The following is a 27,883-nucleotide window of genomic DNA, read 5'->3' as shown; positions in this document are numbered from 1 at the left end:
TCCTCAGAGGGAGAAGACACTATGAAAACTGATGGAATGAGAGTCCTGTCTTTATTGGGGGATTCTGGGAGTCACAGATCTCAGGACTTAAGCCTGCATGAAAGACCAAGAGCTGCTGGCATCTCCCCAGGTTTCTCATGACAGTGTGAGTAAGCCATGCTCTTGGACATTTGTTCTTCTCACATGAATGCTTCAGCTCCCAGTGACTGCACTAATGAAAAATCTACAAGATATGATGCAATTTTAATTTAAAAGTCTCTGTCTCTGTTTGTCTCCCTCCCTCCCTCCCTCTACTTCCTTCCCTCCCTCCCTCCCTCCACTTCTCCCTCCTTCCCTCCCTCCCTCCCTCCCTCCCTCCCTCCCTCCCTCCCTCCCTCCCTCCCTTCCTTCCTTCCTTCCTTCCTTCCTTCTGAGACACACAGTCTCACTATATAGTCCTGGCTTGCTGGGAACTCAACATGTGAACTAAGTTGACCTTGAACTCCCTATGTAGTAGACCAGGCTGGGCTCAAACTCAGAAAGATTTGCCTGCCTCCCAAGTGCTGGTAATTATGGTATGTCTCATACCTAGTTCTCCCAAAGACATTTAAAGCAACGGAGCAGCCTGTCCTCAGAGGACCCAGAAAGGTCAGTCACAAGTTACTCACGAAATTTTTTCCTCTTCGATGCGGTTGATCTTTCCTCCAACATAGATTCTTAACTTACAATCTTTCCATTTTTTTCTGAGAGTCAAGATATATGGGATAAGCAGTGTTAACCCTGGAATAAAGAGTGAGTTAACCACAGAGAAGATGAGAGAAATTGAGAGGAAAAGACGAGAGTGTTATTTTTATCCATTCCCATTATCATAGCTGTTAAATGACTTGTGGTCTTTGGGAACTCAGAAACTGGGTTCTCGAGCCGACACCCTTCTCATATACGCGAACTTTGTTAAAATAACAAGGCAGGAGTTCTGCTTCTCAGTGAACACTTTGGATGGCTTACCTCCATCATCAAATAACCACCAAACATCAATCGTGCCTTTTCCCTGCTTCTTTTTAAACTGAGCGCTGGCTTCCACCAGTTTCTGATTGAACTCCCCGACGTGCATTGACTGGATGCTGCTGATGTTGCCGTCTGAAATGGAGGACACAGTGGAGCATCTATTTGTCTTTTGAGGACAGAAACAGCGGGCTAGTTTTAGCTCCTTATTCTCACAATGGAATTATAACTTAAGCATGTGGTGGCTTAAATGTCAAAGATACCCCCAAATATGAAAAGCTTACATTTTGAGGCCCCCCCCCCCGATGATGGTGCTGTTTGGGGAGGTTGAGGAGCCTTTAAGAGGCTCAGCACAGCTGGAGGAAGTAGTTCAGTGGAGGTGGTCCTTCCATTATAGTTTGGCTCTGATTCATAGGGCCTGTGTGCTTTGTGGTCTGCCCGACTTGAACAGCGTCTGCCTCGGGCTTCTGCTGCCAGAGATGAAGCAAGTCATGATGGCTCATCTTGAGCCAAAGTAAATCTTTCCTCCTTTACGGGGGTTTTTATTCTGTTTCGGTTTTGTTCAGAAGACCATGAAAGCATAAGCAGTGAGTATGGCTGGGAGGGGAGAACAGTGTCACATGTGACATGGATGTAGAAGGAGGCCAGGGGGTGGGGTAGGAACAAGAGAAGGGGGAAGGGGGACAAAGGGGGGAAGGAACAACAAAACCAAACCTTGCCTGAAAAACACTATCATGAACCCCAATTCTGTATGTTAATAAAAAGACTCTTTTCAGAAGAAGTGAATTACAAGAGCTACAAAGGCATGTGCGCTTGTTTTAGTCCAGTTATGCTCCAGTTATGAGTATGGTTTGTGACAACGCTAAATAGGTACCCAACCTTCTGAAATTTTAAATTAAATTTAATTAAGGTTAAGTTGTATGAGTTTTTGTAAATGATAAAAAAAAAGTCCAGGAGACATGGATTTAGAAGTGATAAATATTTTTCTAAAATATTTATTAATTTGTTTAAAGATTATTTTTATTTTTTTCATGTGTGTGTGTGATAGGTCAGACGTATTGAATCTTCATGGAGATGGAATTACAGGTTTTAAGCCACCTGATGTGGGTACTTGGGCTTGAACCTGGTCCTCTTCCTCGGGAAGAAGAGAACTGCTGAGCCATCTTTCCGATCCCTATTTACTTTTATGTGCATCCTTGGAGTTCAGCCCAGGATGTTACACTTTTTCTGTTGACAAGTGTGTGCTGCCATGTGGGTGCTAGGAATTGGGTCCTCTGGACAAACAGCAGTGCCTTTAGACACCGAGCCATCTCTCCAGCACCATGTTTAAAAGTTTTTGACTCTGACATGGATACAAAGATGGAGTATCAGGTGAGCCAGGCCTATTTCCTAATCCTCATCACTGGGTATCCTTTGGCATGCCGTCCGTATTATTTCTAGTGTCCTTGCCTTTGAGAATTGTTATTTCCTGGCTCTGATGTGAAGAGGCAGAGCTGGCACTGCTGCTCAGTGCAGCGCCGAAAGCGGCTTCTGAGGGAGCCTCTTCAGGGCCCCCCTCTGATCTAGCAGGTTCTGAGGGTGCTTTGCTCTGTTCTCCTCTGTTGCCACGTTCTGAGCCTGTCGGTTCTGAGGCAAGTATCTCAGATTGTTTTTATATCCTTAAGACTTCTGAGACAGAAAGTACATTTATTTGTAGAATGGACCAAACTCTGCCCTTCCTTCCATGCAAATCAAAACTCCTGGAGGAACCATTAGGAGAGCCTGCAGGTTTGGGCTTGATCTATAGCTCAAAAGAGTTGTCACCACCTCAAACCCCCCCCCCCCTGGGTTGGTGTAGAACCCCTGTAGAGCAGTGTTTGAACTCCTAGGCATTAAAGCACACAGCGTTATGACTTTGTTTTTCTGAACACCATGGTAGGTTGACATTCAGAAAAAGTACCTCCGAACCAAAACAAGTGCTGTAATGGAGGCTCGAACAAGCCTTGCTTAAAGAATGACGCTGGTGCTCCCTCTCAATCAGAATGGGAGGAGGATGAATGACGTCCGTGCTCCCTCTCAATCGGAAGAGCAGGGGACTGAGCTTTGACTTTGAACTTTCCATTGCTTTTCCAGACTGTGTCATTTACTAGAGACTAATATACAAATAAGACAATAATGGGAAAAGAAAAAAATGTAAAGCCTTATTCTAATCACAAATTTTAAGCATTTATTTATTTTGCACATGTGTATGTGCAGGCACATATGTGCCATAGCATGCATATGGAAGTCAGAGGACAATTTGGGGGGAATTACTTTCTCCTTCCACCGTGTGGGTTCTAGGGATCAAACACAGGTGATCAGGTCTGGTGGCCGGCACCCTGACCTGCTGAGCCACCTCAAAGGCCCTTATTACTAATTTTACATCAGTTCCAACTTCAGATTCAAACCTATTCTCATGGGAGTGTGTGTGTCTTGTGTGTGTGTGTGTGTGTGTGTGTGTGTGTGTGTGTGTGTGTGTGTCTGTGTGTGTATTGAGACAGTTTCTCTACATAGCTCTAGATATACTGGAATTCACTATGTAGACCAGGCTGGCCTTGAACTCACAGAGATCTTCCTGCCTTTGCCTCCCGAGTGCTGGGATTAAAGGTGTGTGCCACTGTTTAGGGAGGGAGATGACGTTTTAAAGTGCTTGAGAAGGAGCTGGGGAGATGGCTCAGTGTTTGAGTGCTGCTCTTCTGAAGGACAGATGTTCAGAGCCCAGGAGCCATGCACCCATGTCAGATAGCTTATAAACCCCTGACACACCAGCTCCAGGTCATCTAGTGTCCTCTTCTGATACTTATACAGACTCAAGCACAAACACATACATTTAAAAACAAATGATTTTTTTTTAAACTTGGTGCAAAAAATAAGGCTTTGCACAATGTGTGGGATACAAATTGTGTTTGTATTTCCTGTCACCCTTATGTTACCAAGGTGAAATTTCAACCTTGGGCTACATGCACCAGCATAAGGCAACAGAATTGGATTATTCACAGGTCAGAAAGTGGTCTTCTAATGCTGCTGTCACCCTAGACCAGGAGCCAGCAGTGCTTCAGTTTGGGTCTTGCCCCTGATAGTGAACCAGTGTGTACCGGTCTCTGGTGTTCTATGTGCATTCTGACTTTCGACCAGCAGAGGTCACTGTGGACCTGATTAAAATCAAACTTACTCTCCATTGAGAAAGAAGGTGATTTTCAAAAGTAAATGGATAAACAAGTCTCCTGTTTCTACAACTTAAACAAATTCTCTCATTTTTGATCCTCTGTCCTCGGGATGTCTTCCAGACATGCAGAGATAAGCTTACCACTAAACTAAAACTACAGGCAGTAATCCGTGTAAGCAGAGCACCAAGTCTCTCATTATGGTTAGTGACAGGGATGTTTCTAGCTGTATTTCCTTTGCCTTGTATACTAGCTAACTATATGCCCCTGACACATCTGCAAGGTAAGGATTGCATATTTGTAAGGAAGATACATTGATGGGCATTGCTGGTTCTAAATTTTCTATTTTTCCATCTCAGCAGACATTCTGAGGCAGCCAGTCTGTCTAAGCACTAGCTAACTTTTTTTTTTTAATATTTTTTTAATAGTAAGGAGGCATACAGTGCTTCATGATGCCACTTTCCTGGAAGTGATGTTTTGGTGCCTGCCCATACTCAGGGTCTTAGATGCTTCCTCTGCCCCTTCGTGATGATCAGCTTTGTGCCCACCTTGAAGTCATGCTCTTAAGATTTAAAAGTGCTCACCTTTCTTGGGGGCTGGCTTGGTAATGTTCAGCTTGCCGGCCTTCTTAAACAAGCCTCGGATGCCCCCCTTGCCCTCCTCACACTCGTTGTCTTTGATTGCGGCCTCCAGAGCCAATCTCTCCTGTTCCAGTTTCTCCAGTTCGTCTGAAGAGAGTAGACACGGTCAGCACCTTCACTCAGAGGAACAAAGTCTCTAGGAACAATCTTATGCATAATCTAGCATTCCATATAATAATACAATAGAGTGCATGCAAATATGCACATGGTTTGATAATTTTCTGTCTCAATCATTAAAAAGTAATATGTTGCAAACACAGAAGTGGATGCTCACAGTCAGCTATTGGATGGATCACAGGGCCCCCAATGGAGGAGCTAGAGAAAGGACCCAAGGAGCTGAAGGGATCTGCAACCCTATAGGTGGTACAAAAATATGAACTAACTAGTACCCCCGGAGCTCGTGTCTCTAGCTGCATATGTAGCAGAAGATGGCCTAGTCGGCCATCATTGGGAAGAGAGGCCCCTTGGTATTGCAAACTTTATATGCCTCAGTACAGGGGAATGCCAGGGCCAAGAAGTGGGAGTAGGTGGGTAGGGGAGTGCAGGGGGGGGTATGGGGGACTTTTGGGATAGCATTTGAAATGTAAATGAAGAAAATACCTAATTAAAAAATAATATAAAAATGTAATATGTTCAGTAAGTTGTATTCAGGAAGTAGTAACAGCTGGCTCTGAAAAACAGCATGAAGTCACGGGGCTTTTATTTGTGAGGGCAAGAATGGCTACTTATTTAAACCATTGAGAAAACCCATCTAGTGAGATGATGTCACTGCTAAGTCACTGACGGATCAAGTTACCAGGTAAGGTTTTCAAACAGCAGCAGAAACAATTGTAGAAGTATGCCGGACACATATGCTGAGCATGAATGCCTGCATACATAGCAAGGCCTCTGAACTGGAAAATAAAACTAAGAGCAGGAACCACAGAAAGGTACCGCTTGGCAGTGCGCACACATCATCCCAGCACGTCGGAGGCGAAGGGTCCTCCTTGGCTACATAAGTAAGTTTAATGCCGGCCTCAGGCTACTACAAGACTTTCTCAAAAGGCCAAAGGGGGTGGGGAGCAAATTATGGAAAGATATTCAGATCTTATAACCAACATCTCTGATCTCTGAACATAAACTGCAGTGAACAAAATATCAGGTACCGATTATGTCTCCTACATAGAGAAAACAAAACAACCTCATGGTGTGAGCCCCCAGAGCCAAAGAAGGAAAGAGAGCTGAGGTTTCTGAGAGAATGCCAGACAGTGGCTGAGAAGTTGTGCACAGTGCTTGAGTCTAAACCGAGAGTCAAACTGTGCAAAATTTCCTTCAGAAGGTTCAGGCCACTGTCCAGGCTTTGATGTTGTATCTGGCTGCCTTTTTAGCTTCTCTGAGTTTTGATTGTGTTGGGAAGTTCCTAGTTTCAAATTCTTTCTCTCTCCCTCCCTCTTTCTCTGTCTCTCTCCTATCTTTCCCTCTCCCTCTCTTTATATAATATAATATCTCTCCTTGACCTTAGCAAGTGAGAGTTTACAGTCACAGGACAGTGCTGAGCTAACACGCATATTCTTCAACTTGTGTCAGATTTCCTATCTCATTGCCCGCTGAGAATCCAGCCTTGGGAAGTAAGCCCTGCTCCAAGGGAGAATGCAGAAAATGTAGATTCCCTGTTACAAAACCCTGCTAGGACTTCTGTAAATGTCAGCCCTCCGAACCCATTGCCTTAGCTCTCTGTGAAGGGGCAATTCCACATTAACTAAATCTGTCAGAACTGTCGCACCCCATGGATGTTGCTGTTAGCCAGCTACTCAGAACCACCTGGCCCCTTTCCAGGTTTAGCAACTAATCTTTTGCCAGTGGCTTGAGATTTAGAATCGAGTCACCCATGTGATCTCCCCAAAGCTTCAAAGGGTCTCAAGAAGAGCAGCCATAGGAAGGCTGATGGTGTTAGAGTTCGGGCGGGTCGTTTTTGCCCTGACTTTAAAAGGTGAGGACAATCTACAGTGTGTCAGGGCCACAGCCCAGGAGAGCTCCACAGCAGGCTTTCTGTGGCTTCAGTCTTTCTATGCCTCAGGCCTCCTGTGGACTGAGACATCAGAACACTTTCTCTTCCCTACCCGATGAGTTTCATAAAACAAATAAACAGCAGTCCGCCTTGGAGCCTCAGGAGGAACAGAGAAGTGATGTGTGCCTCAGGCAGGCTCTCTCTCTCTGTTTCTTCTGGAAGTGGGTCTTCTCATGAAAAGCACATGAAGCGTTTGAGAGGGCCAGGCGCTGTTTTAACACCGCTTATTGCACACTCTCTGGGCACTATGGTTTATTCTTTCCCAAACAGCTTGGAAATAGCTACAATTATTCTCTTTGTTTTGTACAGGAAGAAACCAGAGTTCCGAGAGGTTAAATAATGTGCGTGACTGTCATGGAGCAAGGTCAGGACCTGAGCACAGAGGTTAGTTAGGCGTCAGTCTCTGTCTCCAGTGGGAAGGCCTTCTTGTGGCTTGTTAAGATGACTTAACAGTTGTTTCTATTAACTGCCAGCCTCTTCATCAAACAAACTAAAACATTTGCAGGCACAGGATGCCAAGCCATACCCCCCGTGATGGTTCTGGAGCTTGTCATCTTAGGGCGGGCTCTCATGACCTGGGTTGTATGGGAGGCCTCTCAGAGCTCCAGCTGGAACAGTCTTTTCCAGGAGTTTAGCTGTGAGTTTCCTGGAGATGGCTGTAACGGCAGCATAGAGGACGAGCTTCTCCCTTTTTGACAGGCTCCAGCCCACTCTGTCTCTAGCTACTAACCATGCACCCCAACTAGTGCTCTGCTTGGGCAAAGATGGTTTACATCCTCCTTTGTAAAGGAGTTTGCTGTCTTAGTTACTCCGGAGGTTTGTTCCAGGACAAGCAAACTGCAGAACCCCAGATCCAGGAGGAGACAGGCCAAAGTGTGAAATCAGCTTGCCTAGCCATCTTGGGTCTCAGGGCCACAAAGTGGGGCCATCTCCACTGCACAGTGAGGTTTCCAGTTTTTGTCAGAGATTATTCTTCATTGTTTACTTTGTGGAAGCTGGAAGACCCCCATCCCGGACACCTCCTCCCATCACAGTGTGAAACAGAAGTGGCCTTCGACGGTCTGGCTTTTCAGTTATATCTGATGTACCGCACACCTTTGTTCTCACTGGAAATGAGGAGCAGGAAGGACAGTAGACTTTGCTAAAACATTTCAGAAGGATCCCGGCCAGGCCAGTTGTGTTGCAAAAATAACCATTAGTCACAAAGGAGGAGGTGACTTAATGGAGCCAGGAGGGTGACATTAAAGATTACTCGTTCCACAGCCATAGCCACAACCACCACCATCACTACTGCCTTTTTGGTTTGGTTTGTTTTGAGACAGGGTTTTCTTCTGTAGCCTAGAAGTCTGCACATAGCTGAGGCTGTCTTTAACCTCTGCCTCCTCACCCCAAGTGCTGGGATTGCAGCCTGTGCACCTATGCACAGCTACAACTCCACTTTGAAGATTGAGGAACGACGGTATTTAGGAAGTTTTCATTGCAGATGCTCGTGTGTAGGGAAAGCTGGTTTTAGTTTGCATTTCGTTCTAAAGGAAACTTGGGCATAGCCAGCCCAGGCGATTCGTCCAAGGTCATGTAGCTAGTGACATGTCTTCTGCGTCTAATTCTAACATTAGATTCTGTCACCCCTGTCTTTGAGTCTTTTGTAGCCTCAGCTAGCCTCAAGCTCACTTTGTAGCCTGGGCTGGCTCTCGTTCAACTCCTGGTCTTCTTACTTCTGAGTCTTTAGTGCTGGGGTTACAGGAATGTGCCTCCACACCCTATTGTTTAATCCCCATTACCAGTGGGCCTCAACCTTCCTGATGCTGGGACCCTTTAACCCAGTTCCTCATTTTCTATTGACCCCCAACCATGAAATTATCTTCATTGCTACTACATAACTGTAATTTTGCTCCTGCTATGAATCATAATGTAAACATCTCTGTTTTCTCCCACAGGGTCAAGGCCCACAGGTTGAGAACTGCTACTCTTTACTCCTTTTCAGTGACTCAATCATGATATCTGCCTGCCCTTCGCTGTTATAGATTTTGAGAGAGAATTCCAGGGCTGTAGTGGAGGAAGTAAATGACCTTGAGGTTGTCAGTTGAGAGCAGGTTTTGAATAACTTTCTTCCTGCACACCCCAAAACAACTCTAGTGAGACCAGATACCCAGACTTTGCTGAATAGCCATCACCGTGTTCCCAAGTGCTTCATAAACCAGCCACACAGTAAATGACTGGAGAGACTGCATTTTGAAATTGGATTTAGTGGCCAAAATTGCCTCATGAGTTCTACTGTGCCATTTTTTAAAAAGACGTCATTTAGGGGCTTATAATTCACCATCTGCTTTGAATCTTAAGGACAGCAGAAGGAGGAGCAGAGAAAGCCAGAGGGCAGTCGTATTCTCGCCCATCTCACAACCCCCTTTTCCTTTATTCATTATTAAATTAGAACTCTTTCCTTGGCCAATCACCTTGAAGCCGCACGTGCTTACATGGATCAGTTGCTGATGCCTAGGTGGAGTCAGGCTGGATTGACGGCAGGATGGCAGGGAGCAGTCCTGCAGCCCTGCCTTCCAATCAAGCAATTATTTACTGCTAGGCCATCTGTCTTTATTTTGCAAAGCCACTCGATCAGACACAGCAGTATCACCGTGCTCTGAGCGGGTCATAAATCGCGTGGTACTTACACAGGGTACTCAATTGTGACTCACACTCTATCACTTTGTTTACCACCAGTGCAATCTGGATTCTTTGTTGTAATTGGCAAACTTGCTAAATACCTCTGGGATGTGAAAAATATGAAATGTCACATTTTTTTTTGGTGTGTTGTCAGGCAATAAATTAATTTATTAAGAAGAAACATTAGTCATCAGTACCGGGTGACTTGCCGCAGTGAACGAGTTATAATGTTATGAGCATCGATCTTATTTATACAAAAAGTTATTGTCGTATGAGTCTGTGACACAGTATAGAAACGACTGCCATTAGCTGGTAAATTACCAGGAAAGCTGATTTCTACTCAGTGGTTTATTAACTGTAGTATATGGGCTCTGAATTGCTAATGTTTCCCTTAAATTATAATCTGTGATGACACTGCAGTGCCCATGTTGGGAAAGCTATGATGATAATCATTAACATACTGTAATGCAATACTGAAGATTTATCAGGCTCTTATTAAGCCCTACATTACAGTATAATATAATGAACTGCAAGTTTGTTTTTTCTAATCCAAAATCTACTATGAGGCTTGTGCCATAAATTACTGAAGCTTCATAACAAAGCATGGGGCTGTGGCATCAAGCTAATTTCTGTCATTACGTTTGTTTGTTTTTATCTCACATGTTCTCTGTGTATTTGTGTGACATTGCATTTTTGTTTACCTAGACAGTTGGTACTTATTTTATTAACATCTAACTGTATTTTCCCATCTTAGTTAAGAAGTAGAAAGTATCCAAACATCAAAGCTGATCTAAACACTACTTGTTCTTTGGGAAATTTAAAGGAGCTGTAGTTCAGGATTCTTTGAGAAACACTACATATTCTAGTAGTGGCTTCATGGGAATAAACTCGCAGTACATTCCGGTGCCTGGAGCAGTGAGAGGTAGTAGAGGTGATGTTTTCAGCTCCATCACATATATCAGCTTGAAGAGACTAACATAATACACAAAGCAAATGCACAAACTAAATGCAAGCTGCATGTTTTTCATTCTTGCTTTTAGATAGAAAACATAACGGCAGCAAAGCCAGAAAAAAAAGTCAAAGTAGATAGGACACAGGACTCCGAGGCTACAAGGTGGATCTGACCAGGAAGCCTTTTTCCTGAGGATTAGCTTTTATAGTACCAGAAGGTTCTATGGAAGCTTCCATAGGAGGGAAGCAGTTCATAGCCTTACCCAGCTCTGATGTCCATGAACTACAACAATGACCAGCATGGTAAGATGCAATAGTGGCACTTATAGCTTGGCAGTAACCAACAGCTCTCTAATTGGACTTAAGGCCAGCTCAACATGAGGGAGACCATGCCTAGTTCTGGAGACCTGCCAGCTACCCACGACTCGTGAAGTCATGGATCTTAGAGGAGAACATACCACTGCCACTTTACTAAAGCAGCAACATCCTTAACTGAATTCTAAGGGCTTATACTCAGGGCCTTAAAAGAGTAGTCTTCATTCCTCATCCAAGAAACTTCTCTTTCCAGTAGATGGGGAGAATGACAGAAACCATACCTGACCAAGATGCAGAGAAGAACTGACCGCGTGTTGCCTAGCCCCAACTGGCACATCTACAACACAGCTCATGCATCTAAGGCTCAGGGGACAGCATGGCAGAAGTGGCATAATGATTGTAAGAGCTAGAGAACCAGGAAATCTGCTGTGGGAGAGTGTCTCCTAGACATGACCGGCAAGTTTTTCCTGTGACAACTCAACAATATGGCTGCCTAAGCAAGACCTGAACAAGGATTCCAACACTATTATTCTAGAGAAATCTAGACTATGTATATATACCCTTGCAATTAAAAAAAATTAGTTTCTTATCTTACTATTTTGTGGGGTTTTTGGACATTTTCAAACATATATATCATTGTGTCTTGCTCATATTTGTACCCCCTGACTACCCTCTACTATCTGTCCTGCCCTCTGTTACTGGTTCCCTTTCTACCTCCAAATATACCCACTTATGCTTCAATGTCACATATATGTATGCATATGTATACATATTTAAATCTAGATTTCACATATGAAAGAAAATGAGATTCCTTCCTGCATTCTAGGCCTCTTTGAGTCATGCCCCAAATGAATGAAATAGTATCAACTTTATAACCCATGTTTGACCATTATATCCTCACTGAAATTCTTCTGAGCATTCTTGTTGGTGACCAACTATGATCTGCCTTTTTCAGTATGGTAGAAGAAGCTCAGGGAGCCCCTAAGAGTAAGAGTCAGTCATACTTTCCCCTTTGGTGGTACTAGTCTGCTCTGACTGTGCATGTACCCACCCCTTCCCAGTTCTCATCTCAGCCTTTCCTCACACTCACCTCTGGGCAGGAGATGCTCGTTCCCAAGTCTTACTAGTCTTCTCTCCCTCCACATTGCTTACCTAACTCATACTTATCCGCTAAACTCCAAACCATATTTCTTCCAGGAAGCCTTTTTGGGATTATATATGCCTTCTTTTCTACAATTTCTCATTCATATGTAACAATCACAGTAATATCTATTTCCCCACTACAGTGCCAGTTTCTTAAGTGTATAAACCAGGATTATTAATTATTATTAACATATTATTATTATTATTATCATCAACACTAACATCTTCACCTACACTCTGCATATTACACGACAGGCATCCATCGCAAAATATCCCCTCATCTCAGTGTCATTAGAGGACTCCATTAAGTTCCATTGAAGAGGATATTTGTGTTCTCTCTGTATCTTTCAGAAATACCTCTTATATGCTCTCCTTACCTCATATACCAACAGAATATGTTTACATTCTAAGACTAAACAACTCTACCAAATTATCTATAGAGAAGAAACAGTTGCTAGTCAGAATGAGTCTTTCTGCCTGTGTGGTAGTTAAGTGAGTGATTCACAGGCATGACACATTCAGATTCATTTCATTCATGTCTTGTCACCTAAAGGCAAATACATGCTTTGCCATGGGAAAAACAAAAACAGCTTCATTTTTTGAAACATCTTGCAAAAATTAATTTGGCAGGCTACTTTACTGGAGGTGTTTATTTACCTCCATGCTGTGGTATTGAAGTAAGAAAAATCATTAACTAGCCTGAGTTGGTCTACATCTCTGATAACCAAGGCAAAGGCTGCATGTGTTTTCCATGAGAAGGCACAGAGGGAGCACACACACCATGGGCTAAGGCATAATCATTTTATTTACACTGAGCGCTGTTCTGATCCAACCACCTAAAACAATTCACCATCTGTTGAGTGGATAAGGAAAATATTTACCTTGTACCTGGAGAACCGGAGAGATGTCAAAGCCTTGGCTGATTCTGACTATGACCACGCCAATCTCAAAGTCAAAGGCGTCACTGAAAGAGGAAGCAACATTAGAATGTGTCCAGTGTTCTCTTTAACCCTCACACTTGGGGTGAACATTAAACTCATCTCTAGGATTTTGATATCATGAAACTATTAAAATTCACTTTAGAATACAGCTAAGAGCCAGTGTCTTGTTTTGTTTTGTTTCTTTCTTTGTGCCTTTAAAAAAATAAATTCTGTGTAGAGGTAAATAGACTATTCACCCTAAAGCTGATTTGTTAAAATAGTCCCACCAGCTAGATATTTTTGTTAAGAGATCTCTACATACTTGTAAAAAAATCAATCTGTTATTAAGTGATCTAAATAATCTGATGTATTTAAAATGGAACATTTATAGATTGCAAAATCTTTTGATTATCAGCCTCTCCTCTCTGCCACTGGGCAGACATCTTCAGTGATGTCTGACACTAAGCCCATGGCCTAAAATGTCTCCAGTACAGCAGTCAGAAGGCAGGGGCAGACAGTTTTCTGAGTTTATGGTCAGCCCCATCTATATAGTGACTTCCAGGACAGCCAGGCCTCCGTAGTTGAAACCTTGTCAACAAACAAACAAAAACCGTTTCCAGTGTTCAGAGAAGAGCCTCCCCCTGGAAATCCTACATACTTGCAGATGGCTCTGATGCCTTCTCTGCACCAGTCTAAAGAGAGTAAAGGACGTAGAAGAGAAGGGAAAGCTGTTTGGTTTATTTCATCCTGTAGTACACATCGTAAATCTGAAAGCAAGCCCATTTCTTATTTGTGTTACTAAACGTTTGCCTCTGGAAGTGCCCTGTTCACACATAGGCAGAACTGAGACCCAGAGCCCGTACAATAAGGCCACCCTCCACAGCATCACTGTAGTCTGTGATTGGTCACCATAAGCAACAAGCTTCCAATAAGAATTCAACTTGAACTTTCAGGGAATGATATGAAGAAGTTCAATATAATATAAATATCCACTCAAAATTCAAAACATAAATTATCTTCAATTAACAAAATAGGTCTATCCTAACACAGAACTCTTCAAAAGAAAACCTTATTTCTATTTAAACTTGATTATGAAAGACTAGACAATTTGTTTTACCTAAAAGATGTTGTTCTTTTATAGGCAGATTTAAAGGGCATCGTGATTCCTAAAACCTATGACTGTATTTCCTCACAAGGAAAAAGGTCAAGAGCTTTGAAGGAAGAGAGTATTTTGCAATAGCTGCCTGGGCCTGATACAGTGACAAAGGTGTTTGAAAATGAGGTTGAGTGACAGAAGGTGCCGATCCAATGTGGCCATTGCTGGATTGGAGATGAGAAAAAAGTGCCACCAGCCACATCTACTAACGGGCAGCTTTTAGGAGCTAGAAAGAGAAGATAGGATGTTTTGCTAGAACCTTTATGGACAATTTAGCCTGATACACTTTGATTTGGGTACAGTAAGATAACTGTTAGAGTTCTAATTCATCAAACTGCAGGCTAAGGCCGGGCAGTGGTGGTACATGCCTGTGATCCCAGCACTTGGGAGGCAGAGGCAGGTGGATCTCTGAGTACGAGGCCAGCCTGGTCTACAGAGTGAGTTCCAGGACAGCCAGGACTGCACAGAGAAACCCTGTCTCGAAAAACCAAAACCAAAATAAAACAAAAAACAAAACAAAACCAAAAAAACCCCTGCAAGCTAAAACTTTGTTGTTTTAAATACCATTAAAAACTAAGACGATTCTAAGGAAAAGAAACCATTCCTAAGAGTGGTGCAGACAACTAAAATCTTATATTCAAAGGAGTATAGTAAGACAATATTCAGTTGTAACCACAGCCCAATGTTAGCAATAACGGTGTATCTTACTTGAAGCAACAACAAACACTAGAAATAAGAAACGGAGGGTAGATGTGTGGCTACCTTCCTCCTGTCTTCTCTTTTGTGCTAAAATTATTCAATTTTATACTAGTGCAAGCTTGGACCACCTTAGTTAACACTGAGTTTTACTGCTGAGAAGACCAATTGCTAACATGTTGTAAGAGCCAGAGGCTTCCTCAGTTTGATGTGACTAGGCCCAGTCGTCTTGACCCTTTGAATTGAGTGTTTGAGATGGGGGAGGGGGGCTAAGCACAGGGATGCTGCATCAATTACAAGACACTGGGGATGTATGCAGTTCTGAAATCTGCTTAGATTTCTTTCTCCACCTTGTTTGTTGGTAAAATAGCCAAACTTGGATTCTAAATGTTTTCAAAGAAAACCCCCTTCCCTCTACACGCCCTCTAATCTAGTACATAGGCTTTTAGGTCAGAGCCTCACACATTTGCATTTCTTGACTCTAGTATCACCCACCTCACTTCCTCTGCTACTCCACCCCTTTCCAAGTGTTTATGGGCAGTGTGGGGTTTTCTCCTCCTTTGGTGAAGAATGTGTTTTCTGGCAACTGGATCTGAGGCAAGAGAGCTTTGTGTGTACAGATTGTATACTGCCCCGGTTAGCACATTGTAAATAAAGGCTCGTCCCCGAGCCATCACTTACTGTATGATTCCCACGTAGTTCTCCAGCTCTGACAAGGGAGCTTTCCTCCAGTTCTTTTTGTATCCAATCACGAGAGTGTTTGGCTTCATTCTCCCCAAGCCTGAGGCCTAAACAGAGGACGTAAACACACGAGCCGTCCTTACCGCACCGGTAAAACTACACTGGCAAGTGACAAATGACGTCAAAGAGCACTGAAGTCATGTTCTGAAGATTCTGAAGATTAGATTACATCTTAATGCATGTCCTTCATGCCCGCACCCAAGCATAAAATAGGAAGATCAGCTTTAAATCATCTCACTCGTAAATGGATTTCAAATGACAGGAGTGTAGCCTTGCTAAATTAGCAGTCATTTGCATTAGTTCTGACACACTCATTAAAAATGGTTCAATAATTTAAAGCCAAGCAAGGCTTGGCTTAACTGTCAATGTGCACGTTATAGCAGTGGTTCAGATTCCATTTCCACTTGTGATGTCCAAAATGACGTCAACAGTAAAAATCCACATTTCAGAGATCTCTGTATACAAGGACCATTGAAAATTTCCTCGTATTATTTGTTGAAAATGACTGAGCTGCACTTCCCAAACAGAATGCTCTTGCGTGACTATGTCCTTAGCTGTGATATTTCATATCAGAAACTTCAGTCATCTTTAGAGGACAAGATACGACTTCCGGTTAATCACATTTAATGTGGTAATATTATCAAGCCTGTATTAATTGCAAAGTGACATTTGAGGCACTGGTGGTAGGAGCTTGGAATAGTGTGGCGGAGACAAGTTATACCTAAGCAATTGTAACTCGCGAATAAATGCAACAGAGTCTTGTGGAAGTACCAAGGGAGACCTGTGTTCCAGCTGATGTCGCACAGCTTCATGGAGAGGTGGCATTTAGACTGAATCTTCAAGTTTAATTAGATATTGACAGACAAAAATAAGGAGAGCTGAGCGTAAAGAGAGGTCACCTAAGTCATGAATATACTAAAGAAATTACCAGAAGCAGCCACTCTAGGGGACACAGTGGTGAACAGAAGGGCATGGACAAAGTCAAGGGTTGCTAGCAGGAGCCTGTCCTGCACACTTGGCACACACTTCCTGTGAAGCTGCACGTTCATTATTTTATATTTATTTGTATATTTCTTTACTTTCATTTCCATGATTATTTTAATATTTAAAAAAAATTCGTTGACAAATGTACTCATGTCTATGCTGAAATCTAAGCATTTTTATCCTCCCTTGTCCCCTCTCCACCCCTTGCCTCCTGCCGAAGCTCTTCTCCCTAACAGGCTTCCACCAGTTTCAGTGGCCATTGCCATAGCCCACTGAGTTTCAAATGTGGTCACTGGCATGAGCATGACATGAATATATGTGAGGCTACTAACTGGATGCAGTCAACCTATTGGTGAATACAGCACTGAAGAAAATGACCTCCCTCCTCCAGCACCTATGAATTGCCCATAGTCCTTCTGGAAGGGGTGGAGCCGCATGAGGCCCCTCCCCCATACACAATGAAATGGTCACAGGTAAGATTTTATATAAGTCTTATGCAGGTAACCACAGTTGCAGTGAGTTTGTGGGTGTGATGCCCATGTCATATCCAGAAGACACTGTTTTGTAGCAGCTTAGACCTCGGCCCCAACTCTTACGTTCTCTATCCTCCCACTCCTATGGTGTTCATGAGCCTAGAAGGGGGTAATATTGACAACCCTTTTAGAGCCCAGCACCGCACAGAAATTGATTCTTTATACTTTAACTTGTGGCGGGTCTCATCATTAGGTAACACTGATTGCAAAAAGGAAGCTGATGAAGGCTGGGACCAGCACTAGTCTATGGATATAATCATCAGGTCCATTTAGAGAAAGAAGAAGGGCACCCTCTCCTCGGAGGTCTATGATCTCTCTAGCCGTAGGCTCTTGACCAGTTTGTATTCAAAGGCATGAGTTCCCTTCTATAGAATAGGCTTCAAATCCAATGAGAAAGTGGTTGGTGTTTTTCATAACAGTCATGCCACTGTGGGCATAGCTTTCCATTCAGGTTAGTATTATAGAAGTCCCAGAAAGACTACAAAGGCTGTTTGACTGAGCCAGGGCTGCGAAGAGGTTGGAATGTTGCAAATGCAGAACCAATTTATCTCCCAGATAACTATTTATTGCTTTTCACCATGCCATCTAACGTCCTTGGGGCCACTGGCTACCTGTTTTGAAATATACAAATGTTACATTTGGAGAGTCTCTTGAATTGTTTTAAAGATTTTTTTTTCTCTCCAAATTATAGAGGTGAGAACTGAAGAACAAGTTTCTATAGTCACCATGGAAGTAGAAGAGGGACGGGCAAAGGGAAGAACCGGGGATGGATAGAAGACTGCAGACTTCAGCATGTAGCTGTAGAGACGATCACATTTATTTAATGTTCCGGAAATAATTCCCAAGGCTGCGGAGATTTTCTGCCCTGGCCCACATGCATTTATTAGTGGAGTCTAGCAGTTGCCCACCTGGCATTTGCAAAAGAAAAAAGAGAAAAATATGCCAAAGCAGACCATAGCTACCTGCTCGTATGAGACGCAGGAGTCTGAAAGTCCTCAACCACCAGAACCCATCACATTTCAGTGAGCACGGGGACGGAATGATGCTGGCCAAAGGCATCCGATTTTCCATTTCCGGTGGATCATTCCTAGTTCATGGTAATAGAGCCTCAGCCTTAGTTCTAGCTGGCTTATCCTGAGGTCCCCGACCGCTGCGCTGATCTCCTACACTGCCTTGTGACTGGCCTAATTCTAGCCATCTTTTTTAGGAGCATCATCTGCCTGGATGCTACTTCTGTACTCACACCCTGCCTTACCTGAAGGAGGCTCCGGACACCGTCCCTGAAGCAGTCTGCAGCCACTGCAGCATAAAAAGCTTTGATTTTGTTCTTTATAAGCCAGGCCTGTTTTTTAGCCATGCCGCTGTTCATCTCTTTAACACACAGCTTGCGAGGTCCCTGTAGGACACAAGGAAATATTGGTTAGAAGCCCTGCTATTATACTTCACACTACTGTTACCAGGTGATAAAACTACCAGTAAAACCCTGTTAGATTAAGAGATGGGACAGAGGCAAAGGCACCTCCTTAAATGAAGTTTGTCCAGAACCTTGTTTTTGGAGAGGACCTGTACTGTTCACACGACTCATGTTCACCCCCAAATGCCCAGGTTTAATAACACCTTAAATAACTGCCTTGTGAAGAGTGGAAAGAAAAGCCGAGGGTGTGACAGCACACAGGGAAAACAGGATGTGACCAAAGAGGCTCAAGACAAATTCACAGCCAACCTGTGACTCAACAGTGAGAGCCGTGTTTACAGATCCTAAAGAAATCTCAGTTAGATCCCAATGTCAAGAAGCAGACAGAACTCTTGGGACCCCAAGCATGCCTGCCCCAAGCCACAGATCCCGACAGTTTTGTAAGTGCCTAAGCACTGCTTTTTGATTGCTAAAAATTCCCTTATCCCACGCTTCTCTTGAATCCATGCATTTATAGTTGGGCGAGTTAATGCTTCTTCCTCATTCAGTGAATTTGGTGGGAACAAGGGATCACAAGTCTATGATGTAAGGGGAGCGAGAGAAGCTCAGAGAACAGGAGGCAGGCATGGTGATGCTGAGGGAGAGAGCCATGGTGATGCTCAGGCACCTTATGATCTCAAGGTTTAACTCTGGAGACCCAATGTTTACCTAGCAACTCTTCTTCCATGAAGATCAAGTTAGCTCTTCTCTTCTCATGTTTTAATTCAGTTCAAAAGGTGTTTCTGGTTATTGCCTTAGAGCTGGCAGGACAGATGGAGCACCTACTTTCTTCAGTCTATAGAAAGAGTTGTATTTTGTTTGGATGTGGTAGATTTCATACATGTTCCTTGAGATCTTGATACAAGTAGTGGACAACCCCTAGAGGGTGTGGAGTAAGGCTTAGGCATCTGAAGTTGTAGTAAGTTTCCAGGAGACCTAGACATTACTGGTTCCTCACACTGCATCTAAAATGACAGTCTTAATGGTCTTTGATAGGAAACAACAGATTTTGGGATACAAGAAAACTTGTCTAGCCCTTGGCTTGTCTACTTTGCAGTTCATGGGTTATCTCTCAGATCTGAAATCTTATTCTGGGCATGGGAATAAACACCCCTTTTCCTGCATGGTTATTTTAAGTAAATAAGATATCTAGTACTAAGCTTGAAAAGTACTAGGTCCTACCTACAGCTGACTTTTATCATTGCAAATGGGTGTTTATAATGTCACTGAAACTCCAGGCTAATTCTACAATGTATTTGCTCTGGGGCAGCTGGAATGGAACTGAACTGGGAGGCAGAGTGCTGGATTTAACTGTGGCTCTGGATTGACTCCCTGATACAATGGGCATCCTCTCCTGAGGACAAATATATTTATCAAGTAAGGCAATTGCTGGGTCATCACTGCCAAGCATAACAGCTCCTATCCGCACCTTGTTATTCAGCATTTGCGATGGAGTTCATATTAAGAGAGCCTTAGCATACACATATATGTAAAATAAATACCACCAACACTTATACGGACTGTATGTTGAAATAACATTTTGGACATATTTGAGTTAAACAAGAGAAATTATTAAAAATAACTTGATCGATCTTTTTGTCAATTTAATTGGCAATCAGAAAATTTTAAATTATACACATAGCACATATTTCTACCATGTAGCAATAGTTCGGCTCTCAGGCCCTTCCATTTTCAAATTCTGTATAAATTGGGTCATGTTCTTTGTATAGTCAGTTGTTTTCCAGTATATGTTTTAGAAGTTACCAATATTACAAAACCAATTGGATTGTCATGTATTAGTCTAAAAACAAGAACTTTCAATGATGACAAAAAAGGTCAAGACAGTGGGGGGATGGTTATTGAACCAGAAGTCCTGGACCAGAGAAAGACATGCTATTAGAGGAGAAGTTTCACTCAGGCCTCCAGGATGTCAGCACATTTAAGCTACCAGTCTCTCCTTGGGCACTCTAGCTTTCACCCACTAGAAGGAGGAGGAAGAGGGGGAAAGAAGAGAAAGAGGGGGAGGAGGAGGAGGAGGAGGAATGTTGTATTGAGGGTCATTTACTGTTGACAACAACCATCAGATAGAAGAACAACCAACAGCTAGAAAGATGGTAGACCATCAGAGCTCTGAGCTATCCTGCAATGACTGTAAGCCCCTGGGAAAAGTGCTGCTTAGTTAAAGAAACACAGTCTAATGTATGTCTGTTAGTATTACAAAAATCTGGATTAAACATTAATTGTATCAGAGAGATTTATTTTAATGACTGAATTTGCCATACTGAGAACTCATAAAAATATTTCATGTACAATCTCTTTTGGCTAAAAGGGATTATGATGTCCTTGTAGCATACTTATTAATATGAAAGTAGACTGTAATGCTAATGTAAGGAGGTTAAAAACTAACAGGAGGGGAGACATCCTGGAACATAATTACCAATATTCAAATATGTCACAAAAATGGATTCTACCATCCAATTAATACATTGCAGAGATTAACTTTCCAAACATGAGCCCATGAATTAATTCCCCAATTTGAACAATGAAACTTTGAGAAATCTGTGCATTTATATATCAACTTATGCTTCTACATATTGAGAGTCTCATGACTTTGCTTTCATTATTTCTGTGGTTGGAACTACCAGAAGGCTAATATCTCCCTTCTTCTGATTTGGCCCACGAGCCATCTCACCATGCATCCTACTGCCTTTCACAGATCATTTCATTCTTCCAATATTTGATCATGTTATTATTTTATTAACATTTATTTTTAGACAGGGTTTCCCTGTGTAACACTTCTGGCTGTCCTGGAACCCCCTCTATAGATCAGGCTGGCCTCGAACTCACAGAGATCTGCCTGCAGATGCTGGGATTCAAGGCATGCACCACCACAGCCATGCTTTATTAAGATCTTGATAGAGGCCCACTGACATAAAGGACTTAGTGTTCCTCATCAGATGTTTTGAGGTTGAATAAGAAAAAGACAAGAGGAGGGAGGAAGAGAAAGGAGATCTTCGATGGCCGAATGAGTTAGGTGAATAGGGGTCTAGCAATCTACTCTCTGGATTGAGGGTATCTGGGTTTTATTGAAGACCCCATAGTTCAGGAATGGAATTAGCAATGATCATATTACCACAATAATAACATCAACAACATTATCAATAATAACAAAGAAAGTTAATCCAGCATTCAGTATTTGAAAGACATAAAACAGTGCTTGAAAGCAAGTATAATTCTCACAATGACCTTAAAACAGGTGCTTTCTTATTCAGAGAGACTAAACTATGTGTGTAAGGAAATCAACACTAGTAAATGTCAAAACAGTGATTCCAAACTTGACTGTTAGCTTCAAAGGCCCAGGGGAAAATGCTTCCTAGAGTGGAAAACACAAGCTCGGTTCCTTTTCCATTGTCACTACTTAACATTTCCACAAGGCTGGCTTAACCATCATCTGCATACTTTGGGGAAAAATTTCCAGTGGTATGCTGCCTCCCCCTGCACCCGTCTCCATCTGTTCCCCTGGAAAGATGATTGACAGCTGAGCCTCGAATCTAAAAATGCATCCACAGCCTAAGGAGTTTACAGGAAGAAACTAACGAGGAAGGCTTTAATTGATGCAATAATTGTTTTCTGTTCCCAAGAGAACTTAAGCACTGGGGAGCAGGGCTCGTGGGCCTTTCATGGAGACATCAGCACAACAAACGAAGTGTTGTCCAACACTCGTGAAGCTACCAGATCACATGACTTCGGCCCTTGCTTCGCAGGATAGGGTCTTCTAGGACCATAGTCCTTTGTGCAGTTAAAGACTCAAAGGGTTAATTAAAAGCAGGGTTTTTAAAATCTCTGTGAAAGAGCTTTTCTCCCTTGACATTATATGACTGTTTATATTTCTTGTTCACTTCTCCAGTCCTGAAGATATTTTATTTCTTGCTAAACCAAATTTTCTCTAAATTGCTAGAGAAGAAAAACACCCCAAACTGCTTATTCCATCAAAACCGGTTCCTATATTATATTGGCCAAAATGAAATCCACTAATCCAGAGCACTAAACTTGATAATAAGAGAGAAAGGCTCTTGATAAGTTTTTAATAAATCCTCTGGAGTCATGGTTGGCCATAACTTAACATGTCAATCGTGCCCACCCAATAGCTCTCTCTCCACCCCCTACTGGATAACTGTATTTAGTTAGAGTGTTTGAGTTACTGTCATCTAAGCAGATAGGAAAGAGATGTGGCCAACGTCCACAGCATTAGGATACTGCTAAGTTTAAAAAGATGTTGGAGTGTTTCTCAGGGTGGTCTATAGTAAAGGAGTCGGCCACATCACTGCAGTGTGGGCTGGCCATGACTCCCCACATCCATTCTTTGACAGATACTGGAAGTGTAACTAGGGATCTTTGATTGTGGCAGTTCTCCCAGGGGTCAGACTGCCTCGGCTTTCTCCTCCTGGCCTAACAAGAGGTGCCCTGACAGGTCTCCTCTGCCATCCCAGTTGGCATTTTCTTGTCAGTATGGCCCAGTCTATGATTTTATTTTCCTGGCTCATTTTTCCAGTTAGTAAAATAGAAAAAAGCATTTCTTTGTTTTCTGCCTCTTTCGTGCTTGTGGATCAAATAAGAAACTGGGGAAATGCTTTGAAGAACAGGTAAGTATTTAGTAATATAAGCGTGTGTCGGTAAAGATTCCAACTAAGAAAGACGCACAGAGAGCGTGGGACAGAGTGAGGAGAGAGAGAGAGAAAGGAACATGAGGAGACATACAGACGTAGGCTAGTATGGAGGATCTGGACATATTTTTTATTCTAATTTCAATGCTTTCTTCCCATTTGGAGAATTGGTAAATAATTATGGTAGACTTCTTAGAATCTATTTTGAATACCTCCAATGAGATATTAGTCCTCAACATGTTCCGTGAACAGAAGGGAATTAGCTCGATTCTGACTGTTTGTCAAAGGCACAGAAAACTGAGCTCAATTCCCTAGGTATCTGTAATGCCAGACATTTCATCTGAATTCCATGTATGGTCATTTAAGACCATCATGTCTGCTTCCTTCTCGTTGGCTTCTGTAGGCTAGTTAATGCTCTGGTCTGGTTCGCTCAGCCCAGATGCCTTCCTTTTATTAAGGAGCCAGTTCAGTTCTTGACTCAAAGACCACCATTTAAGAATATTTATCACTTTTAGTTGGTCTCCTAAGAAACTAGGAATATATTTCATCTATCTATTTACATCCACGGTTACATTGCTTGTTTGTTTGTTTTTTCAAGGAGGTGAACTCCTGTCCAAGCCGTTTCTTCTCTTTCCTGTTTCCATGGGTATCTTCTGTGCCACCTAACATTACCCACTGTGAACAGAGAGAGAAAGCACTGCTTCCAGATGAGGTGGCTCTTACCACGAAGACTTCGCAGCAGATGCAGAGGCCACTATTCTTCGTAAAGGCGTGGGTTATATCCAAGAGAGCGGGTCTAGTCATGGGTCCGCCTGTTAAGACAATGCACTGGGGTCTGAAAGCAAAGAAGACATGAGAATTGGCCCGTGCCGGAGGCTTGTGAGCCCAGAACCCCTCAAGGGAAATAAAATGCATAGAAAACTAAGAGAAATGAGACACCCCTTCCTCGATTATTTCTTGAATTTCCCACCAGAATTCCTGAGTTATCTTGACTCTACATCCTGTCATCTTAGTATTTTTCATTTAATTAATCACAGCAAAAGTAGGAAGTAGGGAAAGGGTAGCCCTGTACCCGGGGTTCCCTTGTCTTCCCTTGGTGTGCAATATGTCACCCCAAATCTCCCTCACTCGCTGATATTTTTATTTATCTGCCTTGCTAGTCCATGTTGTGAGGCACCATCCGAAATAATAAATAACTAACGAAGATCTAAGATTATAACTTCTCTGCAGGGGATTCATTACATCATGAAGCCCCAGATTGATCGTAGATAAAACCAATGATTAAGGTGCACAAGGACCTGGGGGATGTCCCTCTGAAGTCACCTCCTTCAGGCCTTTCTGTCTCTAGGCCTGGAAAAGGCCACAGCAGTGTGAGCAGCTGTGGCACCTGGAGGGCAGAGCTCAGAACAGAAGGAAAACACACTCATTTCTGTCCTTGGTAACAGCGTGGATTATAGCCAAGCAAGCAGGCCTCTGCCGCTGTGAAATGTGACTTTGCGTGTCTGAAATGTGCCCACAGAATTTGCAGAGACTCCGATGCATTTGATTCCTCTAAGGAAAGACTCTTGTAATGTGAAACACCATGGGATCCCGAAAGCCGACTTTACCTGAAGTTTTTCACATGGTCTTCCACTGTGGTTAATTCCAGAGCGTTGTCTAAAGCACTCACATAGGACAGAGCCTGTGTGGAGGAGCCCCAGTTCACATCTGCGGACAAAGGAGGCAATTGTACTCCCCCAAATCAACCTTTTTATTCTCTGTATGCATTGAATAATGTTTAATAAGCCATTCTCTTCTACAACCTTCCTTGCCTATACAAACAGTGATGAGAATCCAAGTTAGTTAGATAGTGTTTCCTGCAAAGAGTGTTGTACCCTCCCACGAGCACCCATGGGAATCCTACACGCCCATGAGCACCCATGTGACCTTTAGGCATGAGACTTCCTTCCAGCCAGGATCACACTGTAAATCTGAAGCCCCAGAAACCTTGCTTATGACCAGGTAGGCAGAAAGCTCAAGGCCTTCACAAATTCTTAAATTAGAAACAAAATTCTTAAATTTCTCTATGCGGGAGTAGTGTGCACACAGAAATATATTTATATTTTGAGTGGCATTGCTGACTAGCTTGGAAATTCTTACTTGTGGGGGTAATGAGGAGAGTTTAGGCTCTTTAGAGAGTCTGACCTGACAGAAACCAACCTTCAAGAGAGGAAGCTCAGCACTCGACCCTGCCTCAGAAACAGTAAGCTTAAAAAATTAACTGGATTCTCTTAAGTTTTATGATGAGAATTGCCAGAGATGAGCTGACAGACCCGCCTCTGATGAGAGTCTTTCAGGGCTTGCTCTGCAGGGTGAGGACTGTGAGGGTTTTAGCTGCAGACTGAACAGTGTGATGTGAAGCGTTGACTACGTACCAGACCAGCAGACCTTAGGACGTCCGTCCTTTGATTTTATTATTATTGTGCATGAATCTGAGTGGGCACATACATGCCACAGCACATGTATGTCACAGTACATGCATGTCGCAGCACATGCATGTTACAGCACAATCATGTCACAGCACATACATGCCACAACACTGCATGCCACAGCACTTGCATGTCACAGCATATACATGCCACAGTACATTCATGTTACAGAACATACATGTCACAGCACACTCATGTCACAGCACATGCATGTCACAGCACACTCATGCCACAGAACATGCATGCCACAGTACACTCATGTCACAGCATATGCATGCCACAGCACATGCATGCCATAGAACATGCATGTCATAGCACACTCATGTCACAGCACATGCATGTCATAGCACATACATGTTACAGCACACTCATGTCACAGCACATGCATGTCACAGCACACACATGCCACAACACATGCATGTCATAGAGCATGCATACCACAGCACACACATGTCACACACATATATGTCACAGCCCACACATGCCACAACACATGCATGTCACAGCACATGCATGCTACAACACATGCATCTCACAGCACATGATGCTTGGGGGGAGGGTGAAAGGACAAGATTTAAGAGTGGGTTTTCTCCTTCTAAAATAGGCTCAAATGATTGAATGCAAGTCATCAAGCTTATGTGGCTTATTTTACCTAGTGAACTAAGTTGCTGGCCTGATATTCATTGTTTTGAGGCTAAAACCTCTATTGGTCAATTCAACATTCATATGTAAAAGGACAAACCTTACTGAAAATACACCTTACACTGCTCCATATGGTAGATAATAGACCTTAATCAATTACTAAAAGCTCTGAATGTCTGTGACCTTGGGTTAAGGAAAGATGCCTCAGATCACACACACAAATACAAATGAAAAAAGAAAAATCAACTAGTTCTGATAAAAGTTAAGAACTTGTATTAATAAAAACAACCAAGGAAATAAAAATAGAAGCCACAGGCCTGGGGAAAATAGAAAGTACACACTGCAAGAGGAGCCAGAATACACCAGGAAGCCTCACAACTGAGCAAAACAACAACAACAACAACAAGAGGCGTAGTTTTAAGTAGCTGCCTAACAAGATATATGAATGGCAAGTAAGATTCTCAGTGTCATTGGTCACTGGGAAATGCCAATTGGGGAACTGAAGTGGAAATTTCTGATTTCTTTGGAAACTCAGTTGGGTCATGTGATTTTTTTCTTCCTGGAAATTGTCTTATGAAAGGGCATGTGATCTGCTGGGAGGGAAGCTTGAGAGGGTTGTGATGTTTGGAAAGAATATAAGTTCAACTCCACAGACAGTGAATGGTGCTCTTGCATTGGTTCTCCTTGCAACGTGTTGCTGGGCTTCAGTGGACTTTGCATGTCATGACTTCAAGGACAGTAACTAGCCAAAGCATTTCTCATGGGATTCTGGCTGGTTCTTGCCGTTTGCAGACTCATGCCAAGTTGGTGGAGCCTCGTGGGTTCTTCTGGATCGAGCAACTGCTACTGATTTACGTTTGGTGTCTCAGACTGAACTGGACTGCTGCTGTTATCCTGACATTGAAGACTGGAATTGCACCCAGGGACTATTTCTAAACAGGCTCACATTCCTGTTTCCTATGAACGTTTCTTTTTTTCCTCTACCTCTAGTAGATGTGGACTAGAAGGTAGGTTGAAGCCTTTAAGAACCCTTCTTAAAGTATATTTTGAAAAATCTAAGCCTACAGGCAACAGTGGCTAAGACTACACCTCTATTAAAAAGGACTTTTAAAAGCAACCGACTTGCTTTTTAAAGTCTCCATGTTGCCAAGGGTGTGGAGTGGCTAGGGCGCTGTTATAAACTGCTGTTTGGAGGGGAAAATAACGGTGTTACTCTGGCAGACAATCTGGAAGAAAAGTCACATACACCATGTATAAGCAGTCTTAGTCCTAGGCATTTACTCAACAAAAATGAAAACAGAGATCCACTTAAATTATATATAGATATAGATCCCAAAGTGAATATAGTTATATGCCCATCAACTGTCAATCAACAAAAGAGATGTATTGTGGTATGTTCATATATGATATGCCATTCATCCATATCAAAGGACAAATTGCTTATACATGCTACAGTATGGACTGGCTGTTACCATCTCTGCCTGGCTGGCAGAATAATGTCGGTGACACAATGGTGGAGCTGGGCTTCTGAATGCTGACTTCTGAGCCCTGGGTATTTCTAACTGTGCTCTCCGTCCTCCTGGGTTCTGAAGTTAAGAGCTGAAGTTCAGGCCTCAGTGTCCACAGTATCCAGATTACTTCTTACTTCCAGGACACCTCATGGCCCTTCTCTTGAGTCTTCAAGAACTCTATCTCTGTTAAGGCC

At 42.8% G+C, this 27,883-nt stretch overlaps 1 protein-coding gene and 2 long non-coding RNA genes across 13 annotated transcripts in view; 2 read left to right on the top strand and 1 right to left on the bottom strand.

The window, feature by feature from the left end:
- The window catches only part of Slc12a1 (solute carrier family 12, member 1), a 77,493-nt gene that overhangs the window by 11,103 nt on the left and 38,507 nt on the right, over positions 1-27,883 (bottom strand). For all 10 annotated transcript variants that reach the window (XM_030248885.1, XM_030248888.1, XM_030248890.1 and 7 more), the window contains 8 exons: positions 24,676-24,775; positions 23,792-23,903; positions 18,207-18,347; positions 15,375-15,481; positions 12,803-12,885; positions 4,748-4,891; positions 985-1,116; positions 648-759 (listed from right to left, as the gene is read on the bottom strand). In XM_030248885.1, coding sequence (XP_030104745.1) covers positions 648-759; positions 985-1,116; positions 4,748-4,891; positions 12,803-12,885; positions 15,375-15,481; positions 18,207-18,347; positions 23,792-23,903; positions 24,676-24,775 — 931 coding nt within the window. The remainder of the gene's footprint in view (positions 1-647; positions 760-984; positions 1,117-4,747; positions 4,892-12,802; positions 12,886-15,374; positions 15,482-18,206; positions 18,348-23,791; positions 23,904-24,675; positions 24,776-27,883) is intronic.
- Gm14002 lies at positions 546-12,824 on the top strand. Of its 2 annotated transcripts, XR_866695.2 has the most exons (4): positions 546-1,568; positions 2,030-2,352; positions 7,161-7,235; positions 8,789-12,824. It is a non-coding gene; the product is annotated as a predicted gene 14002 (long non-coding RNA). The 2 variants fall into 2 exon arrangements; XR_374951.3 differs by lacking the exon at positions 2,030-2,352.
- Positions 17,412-24,030, top strand: Gm46760. The gene is made up of 3 exons (XR_001783449.2): positions 17,412-18,048; positions 18,159-18,805; positions 23,667-24,030. It is a non-coding gene; the product is annotated as a predicted gene, 46760 (long non-coding RNA).

This window comes from Mus musculus, chromosome 2, assembly GCF_000001635.26.
Source record: "Mus musculus strain C57BL/6J chromosome 2, GRCm38.p6 C57BL/6J".
NCBI lineage: Eukaryota > Metazoa > Chordata > Mammalia > Rodentia > Muridae > Mus > Mus musculus.
This window is presented reverse-complemented; position numbering and strand designations above follow the sequence as displayed.